Below are 25151 nucleotides of genomic sequence, written 5' to 3' on the forward strand. Positions count from 1 at the left end.
TGTGAACCTCTTAAGCAGAGTTTTAAGGGCTGGCTCTAGGACTTTGTAAGAGTCCAAGGTTGTCACAGTGTGATGTCCTTGAGAACTTGAAATCATCCACAGAGTGACTTTCTCATGATTCTTATTACTAAAAAGGGCTATTTATAACAGTTTATCCTATGTACAAATGGTTTGTAATTACAGAGCTCAGACTTCTTTAGCATCCAGTCTCTGTAGAACACACGCTGTTTTGGCACGGAATCTAATAGTTCACACTTCCGTGTGTTGAAGATGCTTGTTTATTTATTTATTTTTGACGTTAGATCAAGGATGAAAAGAACTAAATTGTAACTTTTTATAATGCTTTTTCTTTGTTATGTAACTGAAGGTTGCCCTTTAGTTTTCCAGACCTTGTTCCTCAGATCTGTCACTTCCAGCAGAATATGACTCATCAATATTCTGGATTATTTAGCAGAATAATACACAGAAATATATTCTTTGCCTTATTATTATTATAAAAAGGTTGAACTTTATACTGAGCACTTGGAGATGAAGAGTACCGTTTCTAAAAATATACTCATAACTGACAGTATGGAATATTTTTGGAATTCAGCTTTTTTTAAAATATATTTATCTTTATTTATTTATGTTTGGCTGCGTTGGGTCTTCATTGCTGTTTGCAGGCTTTCTCTAGTTGCGGTGAGTGGGGGCTACTCTTCATTGTGGTGTGCAGGCTTCTCATTGCAGTGGCTTCTCTTGTTGCAGAGCATGGGCTTTAGGCGTGCAGGCTTCAGTAGTTGTGGCTCACAGGCTCAGCAGTTGTGGCGCACGGGCTTAGTTGCTCTGCGTCATGTGGGATCTTCCCGGACCAGAGATAGAACCCTTGTCCCCTGAATTGGCAGGCGGATTCCCAACCACTGTGCCACTAGGGAAGTTCCTGGAACTCAGCTTGATGAAAATGCTCCTGTAACATTTTACCATTCTTTAGTCTGGTACTCTGGTATAACTAACTTTTTTTTTTTTAATTTTATATTGGAGTATAGTTGATTTACAATGTGTTAGTTTCAGGTATACAGCAAAATGATTCAGTTATATGTATATCCATTCTTTCTCAGATTCTTTTCCCATGTAGGTTATTCTGCTATAACTGACTCTTAAGCTAACAAATTAATTAGAGGAGGTAAAATGTAGAACAGAGAATCAAAATAATTGTGTGTATATGTATCTTTAGATTATGGTTTTTATAAGAAGCATGAATATTTCTATAATTAGGAAGTTTTTATATTTCAAAGGCATGGATTATTTTCCTGTTCATCCAGAATTTTTTGTTTTAGTCTCACTCTTCTCCTCCTTTGGAACAATTAGTTTTCTCCCTCTTCTATTTACCATGCAGAAAGTAGACAGCATCCCCTTTCAGATTTAGGCAAAACAAAAAAACCTAAGTACAGTTGTCCCCCTCCCCCCAAAAAAAATGAACCACATTATTTCTGGCACATATATTCCCTAAGGAAAGATAAGTATATTGAAGTGCTTAAAAAAAAATCTTTCCATTTAGTTCCTAGTGATCTAGGAAAAGGATATATGATAGTAATAATTTACAGTAGGCATTAAATCTAAAGCAGAAACTTGAGATTAAGATCTGCAGAGATGGAAATATATACTCTCATAATGCATCTATCCTAAATTCAGAAGTGGCCACTACTAATTCTTATAGCCTTCATCATAGTATAATTTTAGTGTTGACAGGCCATCATGTTTTCTAGTGTAAGGCCATCATTTTTTTTTTAACATCTTTATTGGAGTATAATTGCTTTACAATGGTGTGTTAGTTTCTGCTTTATAACAAAGTGAATCAGCTATACATATACATACATCCCCATATCTCCTCCCTCTTACGTCTCCCTCCCACCCTCCCTGTCCCATCCCTCTAGGTGGCCACAAAGCACTGAGCCGATCTCCCTGTGCTATGCAGCTGCTTCCCGCTAGCTATATGTTTTACATTTGGTAGTATATTTAAGTCCATGCCACTCTCTCACTTCGTCCCAGCTTACCCTTCCCCCTCCCTGTGTCCTCAAGTCCATTCTCTATGTCTGCGTCTTTTTTGTTTTTGTTTTTTGCGGTATGCGGGCCTCTCACTGTTGTGGCCTCTCCCGTTGCGGAGCACAGGCTCTGGACGCACAGGCTCAGCGGCCATGGCTCATGGGACCAGCCGCTTTGCGGCATGTGGGATCTTCCTGGACCCGGGTACGAACCTGTGTCCCCTGCATTGGCAGGCGGACTCTCAACCACTGCGCCACCAGGGAAGCCCTGGCCATCATTTTATATAGATAGAAAAATTAAGGTTCAGAGAAATTGTCTTTGTCAGATGTCTCACAAAGAATCACAATATATTATACCACACAGGAATCTTAGGGTTATTTTAATCTGAATACTTTTTTAAATGTTTTTTGTTGTGTTGTTAGTTTTTTTAGATAACACAGTTACCTAAGACAGTGACTTTAAGATGTTTCTGAAATGTCCTTAGAGGTACCTCATTCACTGAGGACCTGGGGACAGGCCAGTCCTTCCTATTTTGACGGGAATTTTTACACATTTTAAATACAGGGATTTTTCCATGACATTTTGTTTTTATAAAGAGAGTCTGCAGCTCTGAAATAGAATTTAAGAAAAGCTGATATTGTGAAATACTTAGGGACAGGAATATAGTAAAATTTTATCTGCCTTTTGAAGTGATTGGATGGGAGTATTTATTGGTTGTCAAAAATCCTGAGTTGATTTTACGGTGTCCCCAGTAGGTTCTGGGTTTTATCCAAAATGAAGTTTATTAATTGAAACTCCTTTTTTGCTTCTCTAACGCTTTCTTTTAAGGCCTGGTTATAATCAATTCCTTGGATACCTAGAAACCTGAACTTTAAAACTGCTGAAGTCTCTTTGATAGTACAAATTTAAAGGAGCCATGAAAGTTTAGAGAAGCAGAATAAGTGATAAGAACTAAACCTACACAGAATTTTCTCAGCCACTCAGTAGAACGTAAGTTTCATAGTAAGGGCAAGGACGTTTTGTTCACTCCTATATCCCCAGCATCTAGAACGGTGTCGCTCCATTGTGTTAAATGAATAATCAATCACCCAGAAGTAGAAAGTGAAATAAATGTTCCAAAAGCTAACTTTGAGTTTCAAAAATTAATGACTGTGGAAAAAGTATTACCTTCTAACAGATAAGGAGCTGGAGGGTATTCTTTTTTTTTTTTTTTTTTTTTTTTTTTTTTTTGCGGTACGTGGGCCTCTCACTGTTGTGGCCTCTCCCGTTGCGGAGCACAGGCTCCGGACGCGCAGGCTCAGCGGCCGTGGCTCACGCGCCCAGCCGCTCCGCGGCATGTGGGATCCTCCGGACCGGGACACGAACCCGCGTCCCCAGCATCGGCAGGCAGACTCTCAACCACTGCGCCACCAGGGAAGCCCTGTAGAGTATCTTGATATTGAGTTGCGTATCAAAACATGACAGCAGTGGTTTCACATGCAGATGTGAGAAAATTAGTCTATAGACAGTTTAAACTCATAACCTCTTCTCCGGAAAGGGTTTGTTTTGGGATACTTAGGCGTTTTTAAACAAATGTTTTTAACATTAGCCCAGGTGGTCTAGTGGTTAGGATTTGGCACGTTGACTGCTGTGGCCCAGGTTTAATTTAATCCCTGTTCAGGGAACTGAGATCCCAGAAGCCGCCATGGCATGGCCGAAATTAAAAAAAAAAGAAAGAAAACAAAACATTGGCCCAGATGACTGGCTTGAATTTTTTTGTTTTTAAATTTCTATGACCGTCAATTTCTAGAGCTTCCAAATTTGCAAAACTGCCAGATAGCCCAGGTTTTTACCAGATCTGGATTTTGAAGTGTCCTTATATTAATCAGATTTTCTGCTTATATTTTATTCTCGGTTTCTTACAAAAATACGCATTCCTTTAACAAGCAGTAAACCAAAAATACATTTGGTGCTTAGGAAATCAGAGGCGTATTAAGGGCTTCCCAGTGAATAATTAGAGCTTTACTGTTAAACTTTAAAAACCCAGTCCAGTATATAATTTGGAGTATTGTTGGCAAATTGGCACATGAATACCCTGAGCTGTTCAACTTGGGGTACTTCTGTCCTTGGGAAATAACCTTTTTCTGTTATTGAGAATAATCTTGCAGTCATTAATTTCATATTCTTAAAATAAGTTAATATACTTCAGGCTTATGGAAGTGATTTTTTTAAGGGGACCCAGAGACCATGTGTTCTAGAATCGTGTTCTAGTTTAGTCTGTCTCTAATTGAGGTTGGTCAGCATGTTTGTCCGTGACTTGGATTAATGGTTAAATACAAATATACATACATGTAAATAAGATGAACTATTGTGCTGATGTCCAGTCTTTGTAGATCAAATACAAGTTAATTTTACTCTAATTTTTATTCTGTAATATTGAATCAGTTTGAGGAATCTTTTTTTTTTTTTTTTTTTGCGGTACGCGGGCCTCTCACCGTTGTGGCCTCTCCTGTTGCGGAGCACAGGCTCCGGACGCGCAGGCTCAGCGGCCATGGCTCACGGGCCCAGCTGCTCCGCGGCATGTGGGATCTTCCCGGACCGGGGCACGAACCCGTGTCCCCTGCATCGGCAGGTGGACTCTCAACCACTGCGCCACTAGGGAAGCCTGAGGAGTCTTTTTAAACTTCATTAATAGAAAATTTCAACTATAAGTAAAAGTAGAGTTGTTGTATAATGAACTTCATGTACCTGTATGCCAGCTTCAGTAAATATTTTACACACAGCTACCTTATTTCATTTATAATTACGTATGTCCTCTGTCCTGCTGTTTGTTTTGGCTTTGTTTTTGTTTTTTATTTGTTTTGTTTTGGCTGCATTGGGTCTTTGTTGCTGCACACGGGCTTTCTCTAGTTGTGGCGAGCGGGGGCTACTCTTTGTTGCGGTGTGCGGGCTTTTCATTGCAGTGGCTTCTGTTGTTGCAGAGCACAGGCTCTAGGCACGCAGGCTTCAGTAGTTGTGGCTTGCGGGCTCTAGAGCACAGGCTCAGTAGTTGTGGCACACGGGCTTAGTTGCACCACGGCATGTGGGATCTTCCCGGACCAGGGCTTGCAGCCGTCTCCCCTGCATTGGCAGGTGGATTCTTTTTTTTTTTTTTTTTTCGGTATGTGGGCCTCTCACTGCTGTGGCCTCTCCCGTCTCGGAGCACAGCCTCTGGACGCGCAGGCTCAGCGGCCATGGCTCATGGGCCCAGCTGCTCCACGGCACGTGGGATCCTCCCGGACTGGGGCACGAACCCGTGTCCCCCGCATCGGCAGGCGGACTCTCAACCACTGCGCCACCAGGGAAGCCCGGCAGGTGGATTCTTAACCACTGTGCCACCAGGGAAACCCCCTGTTGTTTTTTGAAGTGGATCTTAAATCTTGGACCTGTCATTTAGGATGACTCTTGAAACATTACAGAGTAGCAAAGACCAATAATTTCCAAGCAAAGCAGAGTGAGGTCTGGAAGTCATTGTTCAAGCAGGTTGTTTTTCATAGCCTGATACTTTGTCAGCATGTTTCACTGTCACATTTATTTCTCTCTCTTTTTTTTGGCCACGCCATGGCAACTTGTGGGTTCCCCAACCAGGGATTGAACCTGGGCCCTCGACAGTGAGAGTGCAGAGTCCTAATCACCGGACCGACAGGGAATTCCCACACATTTGTTTTTCTGTACAATGATTCTCAATAAATGCTTATTACCTAAGAACCAGGAATCATCACTTAGTAGTCCCTGAACTCTCCAGATCTTTTTTGGAGATAGGCACAGTTTTATAAACTGCATTTTATGGAGATAGGCACAGTTTTATAAACTGCATTTTAACAAATCTGAAGAAACTAGTGTGTTCTCTGAGGCTGTTCATTGAGAAAGGTGGGATAGAGTTATAAATGCATCATTTGGAAGATGTAGACAATGAACACAGAGCAAACATATGGTAAGAACCAAAAACTTGAAACATATTTTTATTATACAGATGATTAACCACAAACATCAAGCAAAGTCATGGACTGTCTTATCACTGGAAGTATTTTTTTAAATGTGATGCATTCTGTCTTGATGTGCAGGTGGCAAGATCAAATGACTTAGTATAATCCTTTCTGTTGGGTTGGCCAAAAAGTTTGTTTGGGTTTTTCTTTAAGATTGATAGGGTTTTCCAGTAAGATCTTACGGAAAAACCTGAACGAACTTTTTGGCCAATCCAGTAATTTGATGATAGTTACTCACGAAGGGATCTTTTTAAAGCATTTGGTGTTTACCTATATTGAATAAAACATCTTGAATATATATTACCCCATAGACGTTTTTGGTCTACAGGGTCAAAAAATATAAGCATATATGTTGATGTATTGGATAATGTAATTTGTAAAATATCCAAATTCAGGTAGGTTTTTATGTGTCCCCCCTTTTTGGTATTTATTATAACAGTGTTTGCAGTAATGAAATTTAGGTAATAATGGAATTAAGCAGAGAAAGAAATAGAAAAGGGCAAGCAAGAGGTATCAGATTAATGAGGGCTAAATGGAAAAAGTAAAGAGAATTCACAGTAAAAGTTAAAAAAATTCCCCTTCAAGAAGTAATTTATTTTTTTATCTCTCTGAGAGTGTTGCTAATTGCTGAGATCAGCATTCATTCATTTATTCACTTAAATACTTATTGAGGACCTACTATGTGCCATGTGCAACGCTGGGGATACAGAAGTGGACAGGGGTTTCTGTTTTAGTGATGGGGGCTTACATTCTAATGTTCTTTCACAACCAAGTGTGAAAAGAAATAATGTGATTTCAGGCGTGATGTTAAGTGCTGTGACAAAAATGTGTGGTTAAGTCTGAGACAGTGGGCAAGGGGCTACACTGACAGTGAGTGGAAAAAACTTTTTTTGATGAAGTGACATTTGAAGAGATCTAAATGTGAAGAAAAGAAGCCAGTCATTCCTGAGTGGAAATGAATTTATCATATGTTGCCTCCACACAGAAACTTTTGGTGGTTCCCTATTATTTATATGGTCAAAACCTAAAATCTTTAGTAGGTCTCTCTCTCCCTTGAATGAATAAATCAGTTTGGTCCTCTGTTTTGACCAGACTGATTTATTTATTTATCTATTTATTTTGCGTTACGCGGGCCTCTCACTGCTGTGGCCTCTCCCGTTGTGGAGCACAGGCTCCGGACGCAGAGGCTCAGCGGCCATGGCTCACGGGCCCAGCCGCCCCATGGCATGTGGGATCTTCCTGGACGGGGAACGAACCTGCGTCCCCTGCATCGGCAGGCGGACTCTCAACCACTGCGCCACCAGGGAAGCCCCAGACTGATTTATTCACTGTTGTCTCAGTACTCTCCTTGCCCAGCATGCTCATTTTTGCCTATCTCCATTTCTCTGCCTGGAATAACCTTTCTGTACAAACTTAAATCCTGCCTGGCTTACTACACACAATTCCTCTGAACCCCTGTGTAGCACCTGCCCTCCATACTACCGAGTGTGCACTTGTTTTCTCTTATTTATATAAGTTCTTCCTCTCCTCAATCAGAATAGTCTTTGTGGGGCAAGGCCATTTGTTTTAATTTTAACTAGCTATCTTTGCATATCTAGGATTAGAAATGGATAAGAAGGTATTTCCTACTATATTCTTCAAAAAAACATACATTAAGAAAAGGTAGAAGAAGAGCTTTATTTTTCTTTATGTACTCAGGAAAAAGTGAACTTGGAGGAAGAACATTCAAGTGAGAATGGGCAGTTAAGAAGTTGGGAAGTAGTAGAAAAGCAGGAACTACTTTGTGCATGCGCAGTGTGCCCCATTCCTCTTCACCCACCACTCATGTTTGACTTGTTAGTTTTGAGTGACAGGATTGGAATTAGGAAAGAAAAACCTTAATTTTTGTTTCAAGACAATAGTGGCATAACTGAAACTCATATCCAGGTTTTGTTATTTCAAGGCTTCTTCCATAGTATACTAGGCTTTCTCTTGTTCTTGAGCTGGGTCTTTATATATATTTATATATATATACACACACACACACATACATACATACATACATATTTATTTATTTATTTATGTTTGGCTGCGTTGGGTCTTTGTTGCTGCGAGCGGGGGCTACTCTTCCTTGCGGTGCACGGGCTTCTCATTGTGGTGGCTTCTCTTGTTGCAGAGCACGGGCTCTAGGTGCGCGGGCTTCAGTAGTTGTGGCTCGCGGGCTGTAGAGCGCAGGCTCAGTAGTTGTGGCGCACGGGCTTAGTTGCTCCGTGGCATGTGGGATCTTCCCGGACCAGGGCTCAAACCTGTGTGCCCTGCACTGGCAGGCGGATTCTTAACCACTGCACCACCAGGCAAGCTTCTTGAGCTGGGTCTTGAAGCAGGGACTGACCATGGATGGAAGAGAGATTTTATAAATGTGAGGAGGAAGAAAGTGAAGATGTAAGAAGGAAGGTCAAAGTGTAGATGATTTGTTTTATTTTGAAAATAGCATTGGCATTGGAACAGTATATGGACTGGTTCAAATGCTGGGCTAGGGGTTTGTATTTCCTGTGCTCTCTGTCCTGCTGTCATGGTTTTGTTTCACTTCTTCTCCAGCTGGTATATGTATATATTCCTTTTAGTACTTTACCAATATTGCTGTCTATTCTTACATATTCCTTGCTGTCTGACAAGGATGTTAGTCCAACCAGTAGCGTGGTGTTAATGCTTCTGAAACAGATTTTATCATATCATATTTCTTTCCAAGTAGTCGAGCATTCTTGCATTCTTCTCTTCGTCCAGAGTAAGTTCTGCATGTGTTGATTCACATTCAAAATCTTCTAAAATCTAGTCAGTCTGTAATTTGATCCATATAGCAGTCCTGAAGTACTTGAGAAAAGAGAAGTCCTGAGAGATTAAGTGAATTTCTCAGTTAAATGAATAATGAGAGGTAAAGGGATATTTTCTGAGTTGGTCAGTGCCTACTCTGTCTTACTTTGTTTATTATTTTGGCAATATAATCTTCGAGTATAAGGGAAGAAAGCATAAAACATGAATATTTCCCATTATTCATCATCCCCCACCTTCCCAGGACTAAACCCTATTAAGAATTCAAAGTACATCTTCCACTGTCCTTTCTGTACATATACAAGTGTGTGTGCATGCATGTGTGTCTGTGTTCTAACAAATGGAATCTTTGAATTTTTCTCACCTGTCTTGGAGAAGCTTGCATATTAGTGGTCTACATTTTTTAAAAATTTATTTTAAAGATATATATATATTTAATAAATTAATTTATTTGTTTATATTATTTTTGGCTGTGTCGGGTCTTTGGTGCTATGCGCAGGCTTTCTCTAGCTGCGACGAGCTGGGGTTACTCCTCGTTGTGGTGCGCGGGCTTCCCATTGTCGTGGCTTCTCTTGTTGCGGAGCACGGGCTCCAGGCGCACAGGCTTCAGTAGTTGTGGCACGTGGGCTCAGTAGTTGTGGTTTGCAGGCTCTAGAGCCCAGGCTCAGTAGTTGTGGCACATGGGCCCAGCTGCTCCGCAGCAAGTGGGATCCTCCCGGACCAGGGCTCGAACCAGCGTCCCCTGCATTGGTAGGCAGATTCCTAACCACTGCGCCACCAGGGAAGCCCGGTCTACATTTTTTAAATGCCAATGTACTATTTCACAACATGGGCATTCCCTAAATTACTTACCCAGTGACTATTAATATGTTAATTGGTTTTGGTTTTGGTGTGCAGTATGGCAATGAAATCCTTCTTTGTAATCTTTATTTACATTTGTTGCTGTTGCTTTAGTTTAATGTCTTGTTTTTTTTCATTGAGAATATAAATTCCTTGATAGCACGAATTTATATTCTCATACCTTTTTGTAATTCCCTTTAGGATCTAGCTCACAGAACTGAGCAAATGTACTAACATATAACAAAGCAAAATATTTGCAGATACTTGGAGCTGTTACTGTGTCACGTTTCTATCACTGATATGTTCATTAACATATTAACTGCCATTAGCTAAGTTAACCCTTTGATTTGCACTACCGTAATATTTTGTTGATTTTGATGTTCAATTTCCACATGCTTCTGTTCCTTAAATTTTTTTCTCCAAAATTGAAGTGGCTTCATTGATTTTTCTGCTTATAAGAATAACATATGCTCATTACATTTAATTCAACCACTGTCAAAAAATTCAAACAAAATCTTCAACCTCACAGCAATATCTGTATCGGAAGTTACAAAAATGGCATTTTATTATATGTCTTTCTTTGCTATCTTCTCTTTTCTCCGCTTAGTATCAAGAACATTGTTTCTAATGGCTATGTAATCTATTATATGGCTATTCCATAATTCATTTAATCAAACCCCTTTTGTTAGGCTCTTAAAATGTTTCTAATTTTAAAAATCAAAAACACCATTTGTTAAACTTTATTGTTCATTTATCTTTGTGTACTTACTTGTTTCCTCAAGTTCCTAGAAGTAGAATTCCTTAGTCAAATTGTCAAGTTTATTTAATGGTTAAGTCATGGGTTGTGCAAACCTGATCTTCTGTGTAGGAGGGAAAAATAAGAGAAATAAACCATTTTCCTCATGATGCTTAGGGTCCATTTGAGGAGATAATAGTCACCTTCGGAACTTCAAAAGAACAGTTAAAAAGTACTTAACAGAGTCAACTTTATTAAGTAGTAAAACATAAAATGTTGGGAGGTTATAAGAGAATTCTGTTATCAGAAGTAGGTATAGTTATTTGGTCAAAACTTCGTGGAGGAAAGAATTTAGGATGGAAAGGACAAAATGCAGAACTGAACTTATCCAATTAAAAATAAGCATTTTTCCAATAATCTAAGAATTTAGGTGTCCATTAATTGAAATACCAAGAATAAATTTGCAGAAAGAATTTAAAGTAAATTACTTGTTAAATTTAAAAGTCTTCCTGTGGCTTTCATCATAAATAGTTACTTTAAGTTAAAATAAATAACCAAACATTTTAATTTGTTCAGTTTGAAGCTCACCTATTTCAAAAGAGAAGCACTAGCAGCAGGAAATATCTGTGCACTTAGTGTTCAAAGCACTATTGCACTATCAGTGGTGAAGTCAGGTTTGATTTGGCTTTTGAGAATTGGTCCATGCTTAGTCAAGGTGTGGTTCTATCATGGTTCCCTCTGGTGCCTTTTTAATTAGATGACTAGGGTCACGGAGAGCATTAACATCGGCATACTTTCCCTTCACTCGCTTTCACAGTGGCAGGTAATTGTTGAGTTTATTTTGGCTTATTTTTTATTTTAAATACTCTTCACGTGCATGACATGATGCCAGAATAAGTGGTTAGTAATGATGTTATGGACAGAGGAAAATAGATGACTAGTATCTAGGATTCTGAAAATTTGCCTTGCTACACCTACTGTTCTGCTGGGTCCCTGAAGAAATAAGCACTGAGGCTATTGCGGGGGGCGCGGGGCGGGGGTCTTCCTTATAACTAGGCTCTTCTGGCTCCTACAGCTTTGGCCACCAGATCTACTTTGGTGAGCTAGACGAGACCAAAGCTGCAGAGGCTTATAGCCTAGCACGGTGAAAAGCCCAAGTGAGTTTTCCTCCTGGAGGAGAGGAGCACATAGGAAAAAACAGAGAAGAATAGCTCAAAACACCTTAGAAGGAAAGCAGTTCCAACAAAGAAGATAATCCACGGAGAGGCTAAGAAGACCTTCCCCTCCAGACCTCAGACAAGTTTTGTCCTGGGGTGCGTCTTGACCACCCTTGCTCGTTAAGTCCAGGGCCCCCTGTGCCAGTGTTCTTCTCTGCTCTCTTTTCCTAGTTTGGTTCATTCAACAAATATTAAATATTTATTTAAGCATTCTTGTGTACCTGTATACAGGCCCAGGTACATAGTGGATAAAATAGAAAAAAATCCTTATCCCTTTGAAGCTCATATTTTCCCTTCTGTAAATCCCCCCCAAGGCATATATTACCCCCAGCTCTACTCCTGTCACCAAAATTCCACCTCTGCTACAGGGATATAATTGGGTATTTTTTGGTGTTCATTTTGTTCTTGACCCATGTAGTTGCTTTTCTTCTTTTGGTTGGTTGTGCGATGTAAATTTAAAGATAGACTGAGGAAAGCCTGGAGTTCCTGCCAAAGGATAATATGGGTGGACAACAGAGATGTTTAGGTTAAACACAGGCAATTTATATGTTTTTGAAAACAGATTGGAAATATAGTTATGGAGAGGATAAAAATAAGGGAGATTACTGAAGGAAAGGCAGTAGACGGCTGCTTTGAATATCTGCTGTGTGCAGAGCTTTTTTAGATGTTACGGGGGATGAATGTCAACTAAAAACATTAAAAGATGAGTTAGTACTGAAATAATTGGAACTAGCATAATAAAGTGGAAGGGGTGTTAGACTAGAAATCTGCTAACCAGATTTCCTAATAAGTACCCTGAAGAAGTCAGCCTTTCTGGCCTTCAGTTCCTTTGTCTGTGGAATGGGAATAAAACTGGATCAGTGAGTGGTTCACAACACTGTACATTAAAAACTTCTGGGAGGCTTTTACAATTCAGTTTTTGGAGGGTTGGGCTTGGGCCTGTTTTCAGAAGCTTCCACTGATATTATTTAAAAGCTCCCCGGGTCTAGGTTGAGAACTGCTGCACAGGATCAAAGGCATTTCCAATTATGACGTCTTAACATTTTATGAAATAAGCATAGCATGAACAACTATAGCTGTGGAAATATATGCAAATAGGATTGTTGAAATGATTAATGTTAATTAAGATATTATTATTAAGAAATCAACAGGCTGGTGTAACAAAGGGGGTAACACCATTCTTTTTGCCATTAACTTCTTTCATTCCTGTCTTATTTTCCTGCATGGTTGTTCGTTGTTTTTTTTTGCGGTACGCGGGCCTCTCACTGCCGCGGCCTCTCCTGTTGCGGAGCACAGGCTTCGGGCGCACAGGCTCAGCGGCCATGGCTCATGAGCCCAGCTACTCCGCGTCGCGTGGGATCCTCCCAGACGGGGGCACAAATCCGTGTCCCCCGCATCGGGAGGCGGACTCTCAACCACTGCACCACCAGGGAAGCCCTCCTGCATGTTTCTTATAAAGAGTGTTAAATGTTTTTCTGCAGTTTTTTCTTAATAAATGTTGCCTAATAAGCAGCTTTGAATTTCCACACAGTTTCAGTTGCTGTTTCTTATCACTGGAAAACTCCTTAGTTTGTTAATCCAGGGACTAATGAATGAGAGTAAGCAATGGGGCCTGGAAAATCTCAGCATCCTCAGCAACACTGACACTTTAGACCATTAGTGTGATGAGGACTTTTATAATGGTGGTGAATATTCCTTATTATTTCCGAAAGGATAACTTTGAGGACATTGTCTATTTATATTTTCCCATTCATTCCTTTACATAATTAAGAACTGAGGTAATATAGTTTTATTAAGAAACTTTTTTTTAAAGATAGTCATAAGATCTCAGAGTTGGAGGAAAGAATAAAAGTTATCTGATGGTTGAATTCTTTATTCACTACCCTAGAGAAATGGTTGTCTAAACTGTATTTGAACCTCTCAGTTATCTGGCAACTAGCTCTCAAGAAAGCTTATTCCATCTTTGGAAAGCTCTGATTATTAGAAGGTTATTTTCTTATGTTGAGAGGACTAAAGTCTAACTCTCTGGAGTCCCTTGGGACCATAATACACTGTGTTTCTGCTTCATGTTGAAAAGTTCTTCAGTTGACTTTTCACATCTTAATTCTTCTCCAGCTAATTACATCCGTTCTCTGGCTGTTTTGTATAGCTTTGTTTTGAGACACTTTATCTTGTTTATTCATATCACTTTTTTTTTTTTTTTTTTTTGCGGTACGTGGCCCTCTCACCATTGTGGCTTCTCCCGTTGTGGAGCGCAGGCTCAGCGGCCATGGCTCACGGGCCCAGCCGCTCCTCGACATGTGGGATCTTCCTGGACCGGGGCACGAACCCGTGTCCCCTGCATCGGCAGGCGGACTCTCAACCACTGCACCACCAGGGAAGCCCTATTCATACCACTTTTGAAATGTGTTAGCACACAACAGTGTGTGTTTTGGAGGAGAGGGGTTTGCTTTTAAAACCAGCCTTCAATAAGAGATTTCTCAACTTTGCTCATACTGTATTCTGTAAGTTAATTTTGTATCACATAAATTGATCTCAGTCATGCCACACTGTAACCCTTACTTTTGACTAGTAAGTTTTTCAGTTTGTCAGATTTTTTTGTTCATAACCTAGTTATTTGTAAATTGGACTTCTTAGATGTAACTGTAGGACTTCATATTTATTTCTTCATACTAAATTTTATCTGGTATATCAATATTTTTGAATCTTAATCCAGTGAATTCACCATCCTTTTAAAAAGCTTGGGATATTGTACAGAATTGATAATCATATCCTTTGTTATACACATGTCCACGTGGTTGGCAACCATGTCAAATAGGCAAAGTCATTTTTAGATAGTATATACAAAGCTAAGGCCCAGACCTATGTGCTGTAGATACTTGAGTCCTGTTCCCTGCTACTAGAAAGTTCCCTCTGAGTAACGCTGGCATATATTTACTTAAAGATCTGCTTTCTAAATCTTCTGTAAACCTCGAACACTCTTTTCTTGGCTTTTCCTAAGGTTAGTGTGCTTCCTCTCACTTTTTAGATCCATTTTAAATGTATCCTCTTCGGAAAGGTCTTCTCTGGCTACTTCATCCCAAGTAGCCTCTCACAGTAATGGGAGCATTACTGTTTTATTAGATCACTTAACTTTGTTCAGCGGCACAAGTATGGTTTATTATTTGCTTCCCCTCTTCTAGAATGTCAGCTCCATGAGGTTGGAGACTGTATCTTTTGTCACTTGGTGCTATGTCCCAAGCACCTGGCATAGTGCTTGGCACAAGTTAGGTACTCAGCTGTCAGTTGAAGGATGACTTTACTGCTGCAATGTTTTGTTGTAGTTTTGTGCATAATTTGTGTAACAAAAACAAAAGGAATATTTACTATACCTTTTTGAATCATTGTATTTACTTTCACCAACTTTGCAGAGATTCTGTGACATTCCAGTGATGGGATGGCATACCTCTAGTTGGAAAATCTCTGCTTTGCTCTGATCACCTTTAATCACATCTGTAATTATCTTTACATCTAGCCCATTTTTTTCTGTTCAGTATGCTTCCAAAAGGATTTCATGAAAGATCTTATCAGTTGCCCAGATACATGTAAAAGTGGACAGAATTTTAGAAATTTTTGTCTCAGATATGAGAAAAGCCTCTAATTGGGTAAATAATATCTAATTGGAATTTCAAGTAGAAGGATCCTAGTAGATTCCTTATTGAAATAAATATCTACTTGGTATTTATTTTATTTCCCTGACATATGCTTATCAAAGTGGGGCTAGATACTTATTCTTTGTGAAGTTATATTGGGTTTTAATAAATTATCTCTTTACTAGTTCACCTGGAGTCTTGTCTGGAATCTATATCAAGATTACCAGTCTATTGTTTGAGGACTCCATCTTTATTTGAAAATTAGAATGTTATTCAAAGAATATTGACTATAATTCAGCAGTTTGATTTGCTCGTTCTTCTGATTTTATTTTATTTTATTTATTTATATTTGGCTGTGTTGGGTCTTTGTTGCTGCGCACAGGCTTTCTCTAGTTGCGACGAGCGGGGGCTGCTCTTCATTGTGGTGCGTGGGCTTCTCACTGTGGTGGCTTCTCTAGTTGTGGAGCACGGGCTCTAGGTGCGGAGGCTTCAGTAGTTGTGGCCCGCAGGCTCAGTAGTTGTGGCTCGCGGGTTCTAGAGCCCAGGGTCAGTAGTTGTGGCACATGGGCTTAGTTGCTCCGTGGCATGTGGGATCATCCCGGACCAGGGGTCGAACCCGTGTCCCCTGCATTGGCAGGCAGATTCTTTACCACTGCACCACCAGGGAAGCTCTACTTTGATTTTAAATTAACTTTGTCTTTCTGTGTTAAAGGGCCAAGTGAAATATGTTTTGAGATAAAAGCTAGAAGTTCTTCTCAGATTCTGACAGGCTTTTCCTTGTCCATGTGTTCTTAAGTACACAAGTGATCATGGTTCCCATCTGTTGGTAGACAGAATTCATGCGGCTTATTCCATGCAGGCACCAAGTTTTATACCTGTCTGTGAAATTTTGTAATTTGAAAGTCCATAAATAAACATCTGTATGACTTAATCATTATTCTGAAGAGAATTGTGGTTGTTAATGAATTTTTGAAAAAGTATATTTTCTGTTTTAATAATATATGTCTTTTTTCTCCCCCCACCCAGAGAATGGATCTTGGAGAATGTCTGAAAGTCCATGACCTGGCTTTAAGAGCAGATTATGAAATTGCATCCAAAGAACAAGATTTTTTCTTTGAACTCGATGTATGTCATTTTGCTTCAAGTTAGATTATCTTTTGCAGTAAAATATTTTGAATATGGATTCATATCTCTTAATGGGAAAAGGCTCTTAGCAAATTATCTTTTTTGTGATTATATGAAGGGTAGTACTAAATTAAGATTATGTACTTTCTTGACTAACAATAGTTTTTAAAAATAGGTGAAACTGGGTATTTTAAGAAAATGTGTGAAAGTTGTGCACGTCATATATTCTTTTGAAAATTAAGCATATTCTTCCCAATTAAGATGGTTGTGATTAAGGAAATACCATCTTAAGCAAATGTAAACAACTAATTTCTAGTGTATATAAAGCCCTTTAATTACTGAATTTTTATTCGTATTTATTTTTGTATTTGTAAATATATATGTAGAGAGAGGGAGGATATTAAGGACAATGTTGCTTTTTATGTAAAACTAATAGAAGAAATATTAGAGGAAATAGAAGGTACAATTTAGGTATCTAAAGGGCTCAAACTCTTGACTTTTTTTTTTTATACAAACCTGAGAATAATTGGGACTTTTTTTTTTTAATAGAAAACGTACCAATCAGCATTACGTAAAACAATACCGATGACCATAAACCTTTTATGTTTTATCAGTGAGGTAGTAGATGTTTCATTTGGTTTGGGAGATAAAGTAGTAAGTAGGGCCCCCCCGCCCCCCGATCTACTTTTTTGAACTTCCAGGAATTTCTGCTAATGGAAATGAAGTCATCAATGTAAACATAATTTAATATGGGGCTGGAGCAGTCAGGGAAACACCTTAAAGTGATTGTGTTATGATTTAATCTACACTGGGCATAAAATACAGCAGAAATTCACCATGTAGATGTAGGGGTATGGTGTTTTCAATCTTTTTCTCTTATGGTATGGTAATACATTGTTTTTACATATCAAGTATCTACAGATTAAATTTCTAGAAACAGAATAACTGAGTCAAAGGCCAGTTTTGCCTGGTTGCCCTCCATGAGAATTATCAATTTATACTCCCACCAGTATGTATGAAATTATCTATTTCCCATAGGCCACATAGTGTGCTGTCAAGATTTCTATGTAGCGTTGATAGATGAAATGTGAAATATAGTGTAATTTTAATTGGCATTTCTCTTATGAGTGAGTTTGAAAAAATTTTATAGATTTAAGATCTGTTTTTATTTCCCTTTCATTGAACTGTCAGTGTACATTTTGCAGGGGGTGGGTGCTATTTGCTAATCTTGGATGTTAGTATCTTTCTAATTGATTTGCACTGACTCTTTACAGATAACGAAAATTAGTCCCTTTTATCAGATAATACATTGCAATTTTTTCCTATTTCTTTTTTGGTAGTTGTGAGTCTTGCAAAATGTTTGTATAGTTGTCCAACTTATTAATCTTTGAAAAATCTATTCGATTAATTCAAAAGGCCTTCCCTATCCTGATGTGATGAGAATTCTATCTCATGATTTCTTCTGGAATTTTTATGGCTTTGTTTTATATATTTAAATCTGTGATCCAACTTAAATTTATTCTGTTATAAGGAATTGAGGTATAGATCTCCCTTTTTCCAGATAGCTGCTTAGTTGACCCAGCACTATTTATGGATTAGTTCATCTTTTTTTAAAGATAAAATTTAAACTAAAAGAATTAAATAGTTGTTTGTTTCTCATCACAGATAAAAGGTTTTATTTTGCACTTTCATGAAATTCATGGGTTAATCAACCATTTTTAGAATTTGATATGTGTTGAATAAATTTTTATTTTTAAACATTTGTGTTTTGAATTAGTTGTATTTCTCTACAGTAAGATATGAAAGTCTAAATCGGTTGGTTTGGGAATAAATCTTTAAAGTTTACTTTTAAATGAATTATTTAATTATAGATATATTAATACATGCCCGATGAGTGTCTTTTATATAAATATTGACCTGGATTTTTGCAGTGTAGACACTTCTAAAATTCTCAGTGGTTTATTCTTTGAGAAAAGGGCAAGTTTTTCTGATTGTAACATTTTCATTGTGAAAAATTTGAAAAGCACATGAAAACAGATTATTAAAAATTATCCGTATATTCAGAAATAATTACTGTTAACATTTAATGTATGCTCTTCCATTTTTTCTATGCTACTTTATTTTACAAAAATGAGATCTTGCTGCATTTAACGTTTTGTAACTTTTTATTTACAAATAAATCATGACCATTTTCTTATATCCTTAACGTGTTCTACTAACACCTTTTTTAAATGGCTGAGGATTAAATTTTCCAAGTGTTACCTGGATATTTAGGGTATTTACAACTTTTCACCATTAAAAATAACACTGTGAAGAACATCTTTGAATATTAATTCCTCCATATACCTCTGATAACTTCCTTTTTTTTTTAAATTTTATTTATTTATATTTATTTATGGCTGTGTTGGGTCTTCGTTTCTGTGCGAGGGCTTTCTCTAGTTGTGGCAAGCGGGGGCCACTCTTCATTGCAGTGCGCGGGCCTCTCACTATCGCGGCCTCTCCCGTTGCGGAGCACAGGCTCCGGACGCGCAGGCTCAGCGGCCATGGCTCACGGGGCTAGTTGCTCCGCGGCATGTGGAATCCTCCCAGACCAGGGCTCCAACCCGTGTCCCCTGCATTGGCGGGCAGATTCTCAACCACTGCGCCACCAGGGAAGCCCTGATTACTTTCTTTAAAACAGATTTCGAGAAGTAAAATTACTAAGTCAGGGGTCATTTTTAAAGCTTTTGATAAGGATTACCATGGTGCCTTTTTATAAAGGCTGTGCTAGTTTGTGCTTCCTTCAGCAGAGCGTGAGAGTGGCAGTTTCCTTATAGCCTTACCTTTCCTGGGAATTATTTATGTCTATTCTTTGTCAATTTGATAGATGATGAATAGGTTTTCAATTTGTAACTGAACCCAGTTTTATTTTTTTATTCCCATGGTGGCATGTTAAATAACAGTGTAATTTGTGAGTAAAGATATTCATGAATAAGATGATTTCTCTTGCAGTAATTGTCTTTTAATTAAACTGTAGGCTATGGATCATCTGCAGTCATTCATTGCAGACTGTGATCGAAGAACAGAAGTGGCTAAGAAACGATTAGCAGAAACTCAGGAAGAGATCAGTGCTGAAGTTGCAGCAAAGGTAAGATTTTCAATCATTTCATTAATACAAAGTATAGTTCTACCTCACTACTTTTGTTTTAACTTTTTATTTTGAAATAATTACATCCATAGGAGATTGCAAAGACATATATAGGGAAATTTTACATACTCTTCCTTTAGCCTCCCCTAGGTTAACATCTTACACAACTACAGTACAGTATCATAAGCCAATAAATTGGTATTGGGCCAATCCTTACATTTAATTCAGATTTCACCAGTTAGGCATATGTGTGTATAGCTCTGTGCAGTTTCATCACGTGTTCCTTGGGTAACTACCACCATAATTAAGTTACTTAACTGTGTAGCATCACCACATACTCCCTTGTGTTACCCCTTTAGAGCCACACCCATTCCCCACTAGGCCCTGGCCACCACTAATGTATTTTCCATCTCTATAATTATGTAATATCATTGAATATTATGTAAGTGGAATCATGGAGTATGTATCCTTTTGAGACTGGCTTTTTTCACTCAACACAACTTCCTTACTATTCATACAGGTTGTTCATCAGTAGTTCATTCCTTTTTATTTTCGAGTATTCCATGGTATGTATATACCACAGGTTAACCATTCATATATTGAAGGACATTTGGGAAGGACATTGCGGTTATTGGCTAATACCAATAAAGCTGCAGTAAATCTTTACGTACAGATTTTTGTGTGGACATACGTTTTCATTTCTGTGGGATAAATGCCCAAGGATACAGTTATTGGATCATTTAGTAAATATATTTTTAGTTTTGAAAGCAAGTGCCAAACTGTTTTCTAGAGTGGCTGCACCATTTTACATTGCTGCCAGCAGTGTTAGTGACCCAGCTTCTCCACATCATGCCAGCATTTGATGGTGTCACTATGTTTCTTTCTTCTCTTTTTTTTTTTTTTTTTTGGCCGTGCGGTGTGGCATGTGGGATTTTAGTTCCCCGACCAGGGATCAAACCTGTGCCCCCTGCATTGGGAGTGTGGAGTCTTAACCACTGGACCGCCAGGGAAGTGCCACTGTGTTTCATTTTAATCATTCTGAAAGGTGTGTGGTGATATCTCACTGCAGTTTCAGTTTGCATTTCCCTAATGACTACTGATGCTGAACATTTTTTTCACGTGCTTATTTGCCAACTGTATAACCTCTTTTGTATAACCTCTTCAGTGAAATGTTTGTGTATGTCTTATGCCCATTTTCCAAATGGATTGCTCATATTTTTAATGTTGAGTTTTGAGTATTCTTCAGATGTTCTACTCTACTCACTACCTTTTAAAAATGTTTTGTTGACTACTTATATGCAAGAAGTAAATAGAAAAGTACAGTGAACCCCAATGGATCGAAGCCATCAGTCTTGTGCTATTGTTTCATTATTTTAAAAGCAAATTCTAGACGTCATATCATTTCACCTCTTAAACATAAGCACAAAATTACATCCATAAAGGTAACAATTTTTAAAAATTATCCAATATCCAGAATGTGTTCATTTTTCCTGTGTAGAGTTGGTTTGTTGAATCAGAATTCAAAGTCCACATATTGACTTTTGTTGGTTTGACTACTACTTTATTCAGTATAGTCTGGCACATTTTATGAAAACGCAGAATGGAGACAAAGTTACTCAGTAGAGTTTAGGTGACGTGATTAAATATAGTGCTCATATATGTGTGTACAAAGGGAAATGGATTCCTTTGTTTGAGGAGAGGGTTACCTTTAACCAACTTTTTCTGGAAAGTTCCCTTAAGATGGGGACTGTAAAGATGGGTATCCTAAAGTACAAGGAATCTCATTTCTCATGGTTGAAAGAGATCCACAGGTGTTGGCTAGACCCCAGCTGTATTGATTTATACAGTATTGTATTGGTTATATATCACCACAAAAATGCTGTTTAACAGACTACCTCAAAACTTAAAACATTAAATATTTATGTAGCCCATGAGTCTATAATCAGTGACTTAGGCTGAACTTGACTGGGTAGTCATTCCTGTCTCAGCTGGGCTCACTCACATGTCTTCCAGTCGGCTGGAGGCTGCTGAACTATGGCCTAGAAGGCTAGCCTGGCCATGTTCCCATGGTGGTAGCAGAGGTGCAAAAGTATCAAGCCCAGTCATACAAGCATTTTTTAAGCCTTCCCCTATGTCATATCTGCTACCGTCCTGTTAACCAAAGCCAGGTACATGGCCAGGTTCAGAGTCAGCGTTATGATGGTACTTAGTTACGTAGCAAAGGGCACAGATGCAGGAAGGGTAAAGAGTTTGGGTCGTTAATGCAGTCATTCTGTGGCAGGTATTTACAGAAGATAACATTCTGTTAAAAGTGGTAGGATAATGATAACAGAGTTGGGGATTTCTTTGAGGGACAAATATATTGGATTGAGGTAAATTTAAGAAGGAAAGATTACTGGCACACTACTTTGTTGGGACTGGATGTCCATTTCAAATCAAAACCTTCTTTGCAGAACTTGCCTGGTAGTCCAGTGGTTAAGAATCCTTCTTCCAATGCAGGGGGCACGGGTTTGATCCCTGGTGAGGGAACTAAGATCCCACATGCCATGGGGCAACTAAGCCCACGCGCTGCAATGACAGCCCGCACTCCACAACTAAGACCCAGTGCAGCCAAAGGCGAAAACAAAAACTTCTTTACTAATATTATTGGCCACACAGGCTGAGTACTTATTTTGTAGCCAAAGTAAAGACTGTGTTTATGTTATCATATGCTGTTAAAACAATAAGAATGAACTAGATTCCCACGATGATGGTGGTGGTGAGGAGGAGGCATATCAAAACGCAAGGCAAGAATTAATCCTAATGGAAAGACATGGACTAAGAGAGAAGGGTGCCATGCTTGTCTACTGAATATCAGTAACGTGCTGCGTGCATGTACAGGCAGGTTTTCTCGTTTCTCACAACTTTGTGAGATTATCCGTACTTCTCAGATGAGGAAGTAGATTCAGGTTACGTAATATGGCCAAAATTGCATGGCTGTCAATTGGTTTGGCAGTTGGACTCTAAAGCCATATCTTTGCTTTAAAGAACATCCTCCAGTTCATTTCTTCTACTCATGTTTGAGCGTATGCTATTTCTTGGGCATTGGAAATACAAAAATGGTATATAGATGTCTTTAAAGTGGTGTGATATATATAAAAGTAATGGTCATAGAAGATACAAAGATGCACAAAGGAGGGTATTGCCCTCTCTGCTTAAGTGTCTTAAGTGAGGGTAAGGTGTGGTGATTGATTGTTCACCAGTGCTTCACATAATAGACTCTTGAGTTGAATCTTACTGAATAGACAGACATACACTAGGCAGGTAAGGGAGGTAATAATGGACGACATCGCAGGAAGAGGGAGCAGTACGTGCAAAGTCACAGAGGAAGAAAACAACAGGGTAAGTTTGGGAAACTATAAGTGTAGATTTGTTGTGAAGTTGGAGAACAGAAAGAGATAGTTTGGAAAGGTACAGAGAGCCAAATTGTGTACAAAAATGTATTTTATACTTGGAATGCACTGCCGGAGCAGAGGTTGAGAAGTAATAGTTACATTGAGATCAGTTGTACCCCTGAATTCACTGAAGTAAAGGCAGGCAGGCTCAAAACATCTTGATGTCCCACCAGTTCATTTATGATACGCTCAGAAAGCATTAGTTATACTCATATTGCCTTAGATAATTTATGTCTTTTTATACAATATTTTGAACTTTGGTACATTCTGCTTTGTATTCATGATCTTTTCTGATTCTCTCCAGGCAGAACGTGTTCATGAGTTAAATGAAGAAATCGGTAAATTGTTGGCTAAGGTGGAACAGCTAGGAGCTGAAGGGAATGTGGAGGAATCCCAGAAAGTAATGGATGAAGTAGAGAAAGCACGGGCAAAGAAAAGAGAAGCAGAGGTAACTAAATTCTTTATGGTAGTTTATAGAGCCTTAGTGTCTGTACTTCTAAAGAACATATATTTGACTAGAAATTATTGAAAAATTTCTACTATTTCTACTATTAAAGGAAATTTAAACCAGTTTAAAAATATTTAACTAGTTTGTATCATACTAATGGGTTGTATATCAAAATTAGTGGTGGTTTTGGAATTTAGAGTCATTGATCCTATTGAAATTTATAACTAGTAAATGAAATTAACTAAACTAGCTAGTCATACACAACAGTCTCACACACAATCCACACACGTGCAGTCTTCATATACATGGTCACTATGATACCCTACCCCCTACTCCATGGCCCATGCAACTATAGTATTCTCCCTTCTTACTTAGTACAGTCTGCTAACACATTGGGAGCCTCCTCTCATTCTTCCTCCACAGCACAGATGAAAATCTGATATCCTGCAGACAAAGTTCTATTTTGTTTGGTCCCCCTGATATTTTTTAGAAAATCTAATGCCTTTGGATGAAAGTGTACTCTCCTCTTTACCATAGTCTCCATTGTTCCTAACTGTATCACACCTGGGTTTAATTTTTTCTTACTATCTAGCCTTTTAAGGCAGAAGCTCAGATAATTGGTTTATTTTTTAATTTTATTGAAGTATAGTTTATTTACAATGTGTTAATTTCTGCTCTGTAGCAAAGTGACTCAGTTATACATATGTATTGTTTTCTATTCTGTTTTATCACAGGATATTGAATACAGTTCCCTGTGCTCTACAGTAGGACCTTGTTGTTTATGCATCCTATGTATACTAGTTTGCACCTGCTAATCCCAAGCTCCCAATCCTCCCTCCCCACACCCCTTAGATCATTGATTTTAGACCATTTAATGCTGTAAGTTTTCTTCTAAGCACGATGGTAGCTTAGAAGGTATGAAACAGATTTTCATATATTGTGTTTTTATTTTCATTCATTTCTAAATATTTGCTAATATTGCTTTGTGATTTCTTTTTTAACTTGTGGGTTTTGAAGGCATGTGTTTAGTCTTTACATATTTGGATTTGTTTTTTGTTTGTTCTTTTCAGATTTTTTCTGTTAATTTTAATTCAATTCTGTTGTGGTCAGAGAACATGTGTGTGATTTCAGTTTTCTTAAATATGTCAATACTTGTTTTGTGGCCCTGCATATGGTCTGTCTTGGTGAACTTTCCATCTGTACTTGAGAAGAATGATATTCTGCTGTGTTAAATGGAGTGTTCTATAAATGTCAATTGAGTCAAGGTAGTTAATAGATTTTTTCAAGTCTTCTGTATCCTATTGAGTTTTCTGCCTATGAGAGGAGCGTTGAAGTCTCTATAGTTGTGGATTTGTTTATTTATGCTTTTCATTTTGTCAGTTTTTGTTTTATTTTGAAGCTCTGTTATTAGGCTAATAGACATTTAGGAGTGTTGTATCTTTTGATTAATTTAACCCTTCATTATTTTGACATGTCCTTCTCTGTCCCTGTTAATGTCCCTTGTTTTGAAATCTCCTTTATCTTACGTTAATAAAAGACTCTCCAGCTTTCTTCATAAGTTAAGTTGTGTACTATAAACCCTAGAGAAACCACTGGAGGGGAGAAAAGAGTTATAACTAATAGTAGCAATAAAATGGAATCCTAAAAAATACTTAATCCAAAAGAAAGGCAGGAGAAAAGGAACAAACAACAGATTGGACATATAGAAAATAAATAGTGGGATGGTAGACTTAAACCCAGTGTACCAATAATTACATTAAA

At 38.3% G+C, this 25151-nt stretch overlaps 1 protein-coding gene across 9 annotated transcripts in view; it reads left to right on the forward strand.

Moving 5' to 3' along the window:
* Window positions 1–25151, forward strand: part of LOC307191466 (putative RNA-binding protein Luc7-like 2) — a 57741-nt gene that overhangs the window by 17330 nt on the left and 15260 nt on the right. For all 9 annotated transcript variants that reach the window (XM_079931598.1, XM_079931602.1, XM_079931600.1 and 6 more), the window contains 3 exons: window positions 16283–16381; window positions 19398–19508; window positions 23247–23390. In XM_079931598.1, the coding sequence (XP_079787724.1) occupies window positions 16283–16381; window positions 19398–19508; window positions 23247–23390 (354 nt within the window). The remainder of the gene's footprint in view (window positions 1–16282; window positions 16382–19397; window positions 19509–23246; window positions 23391–25151) is intronic.

Source organism: Stenella coeruleoalba, assembly GCF_951394435.1.
Source record: "Stenella coeruleoalba genome assembly, chromosome: 9".
In the NCBI taxonomy this organism is placed as follows: domain Eukaryota; kingdom Metazoa; phylum Chordata; class Mammalia; order Artiodactyla; family Delphinidae; genus Stenella; species Stenella coeruleoalba.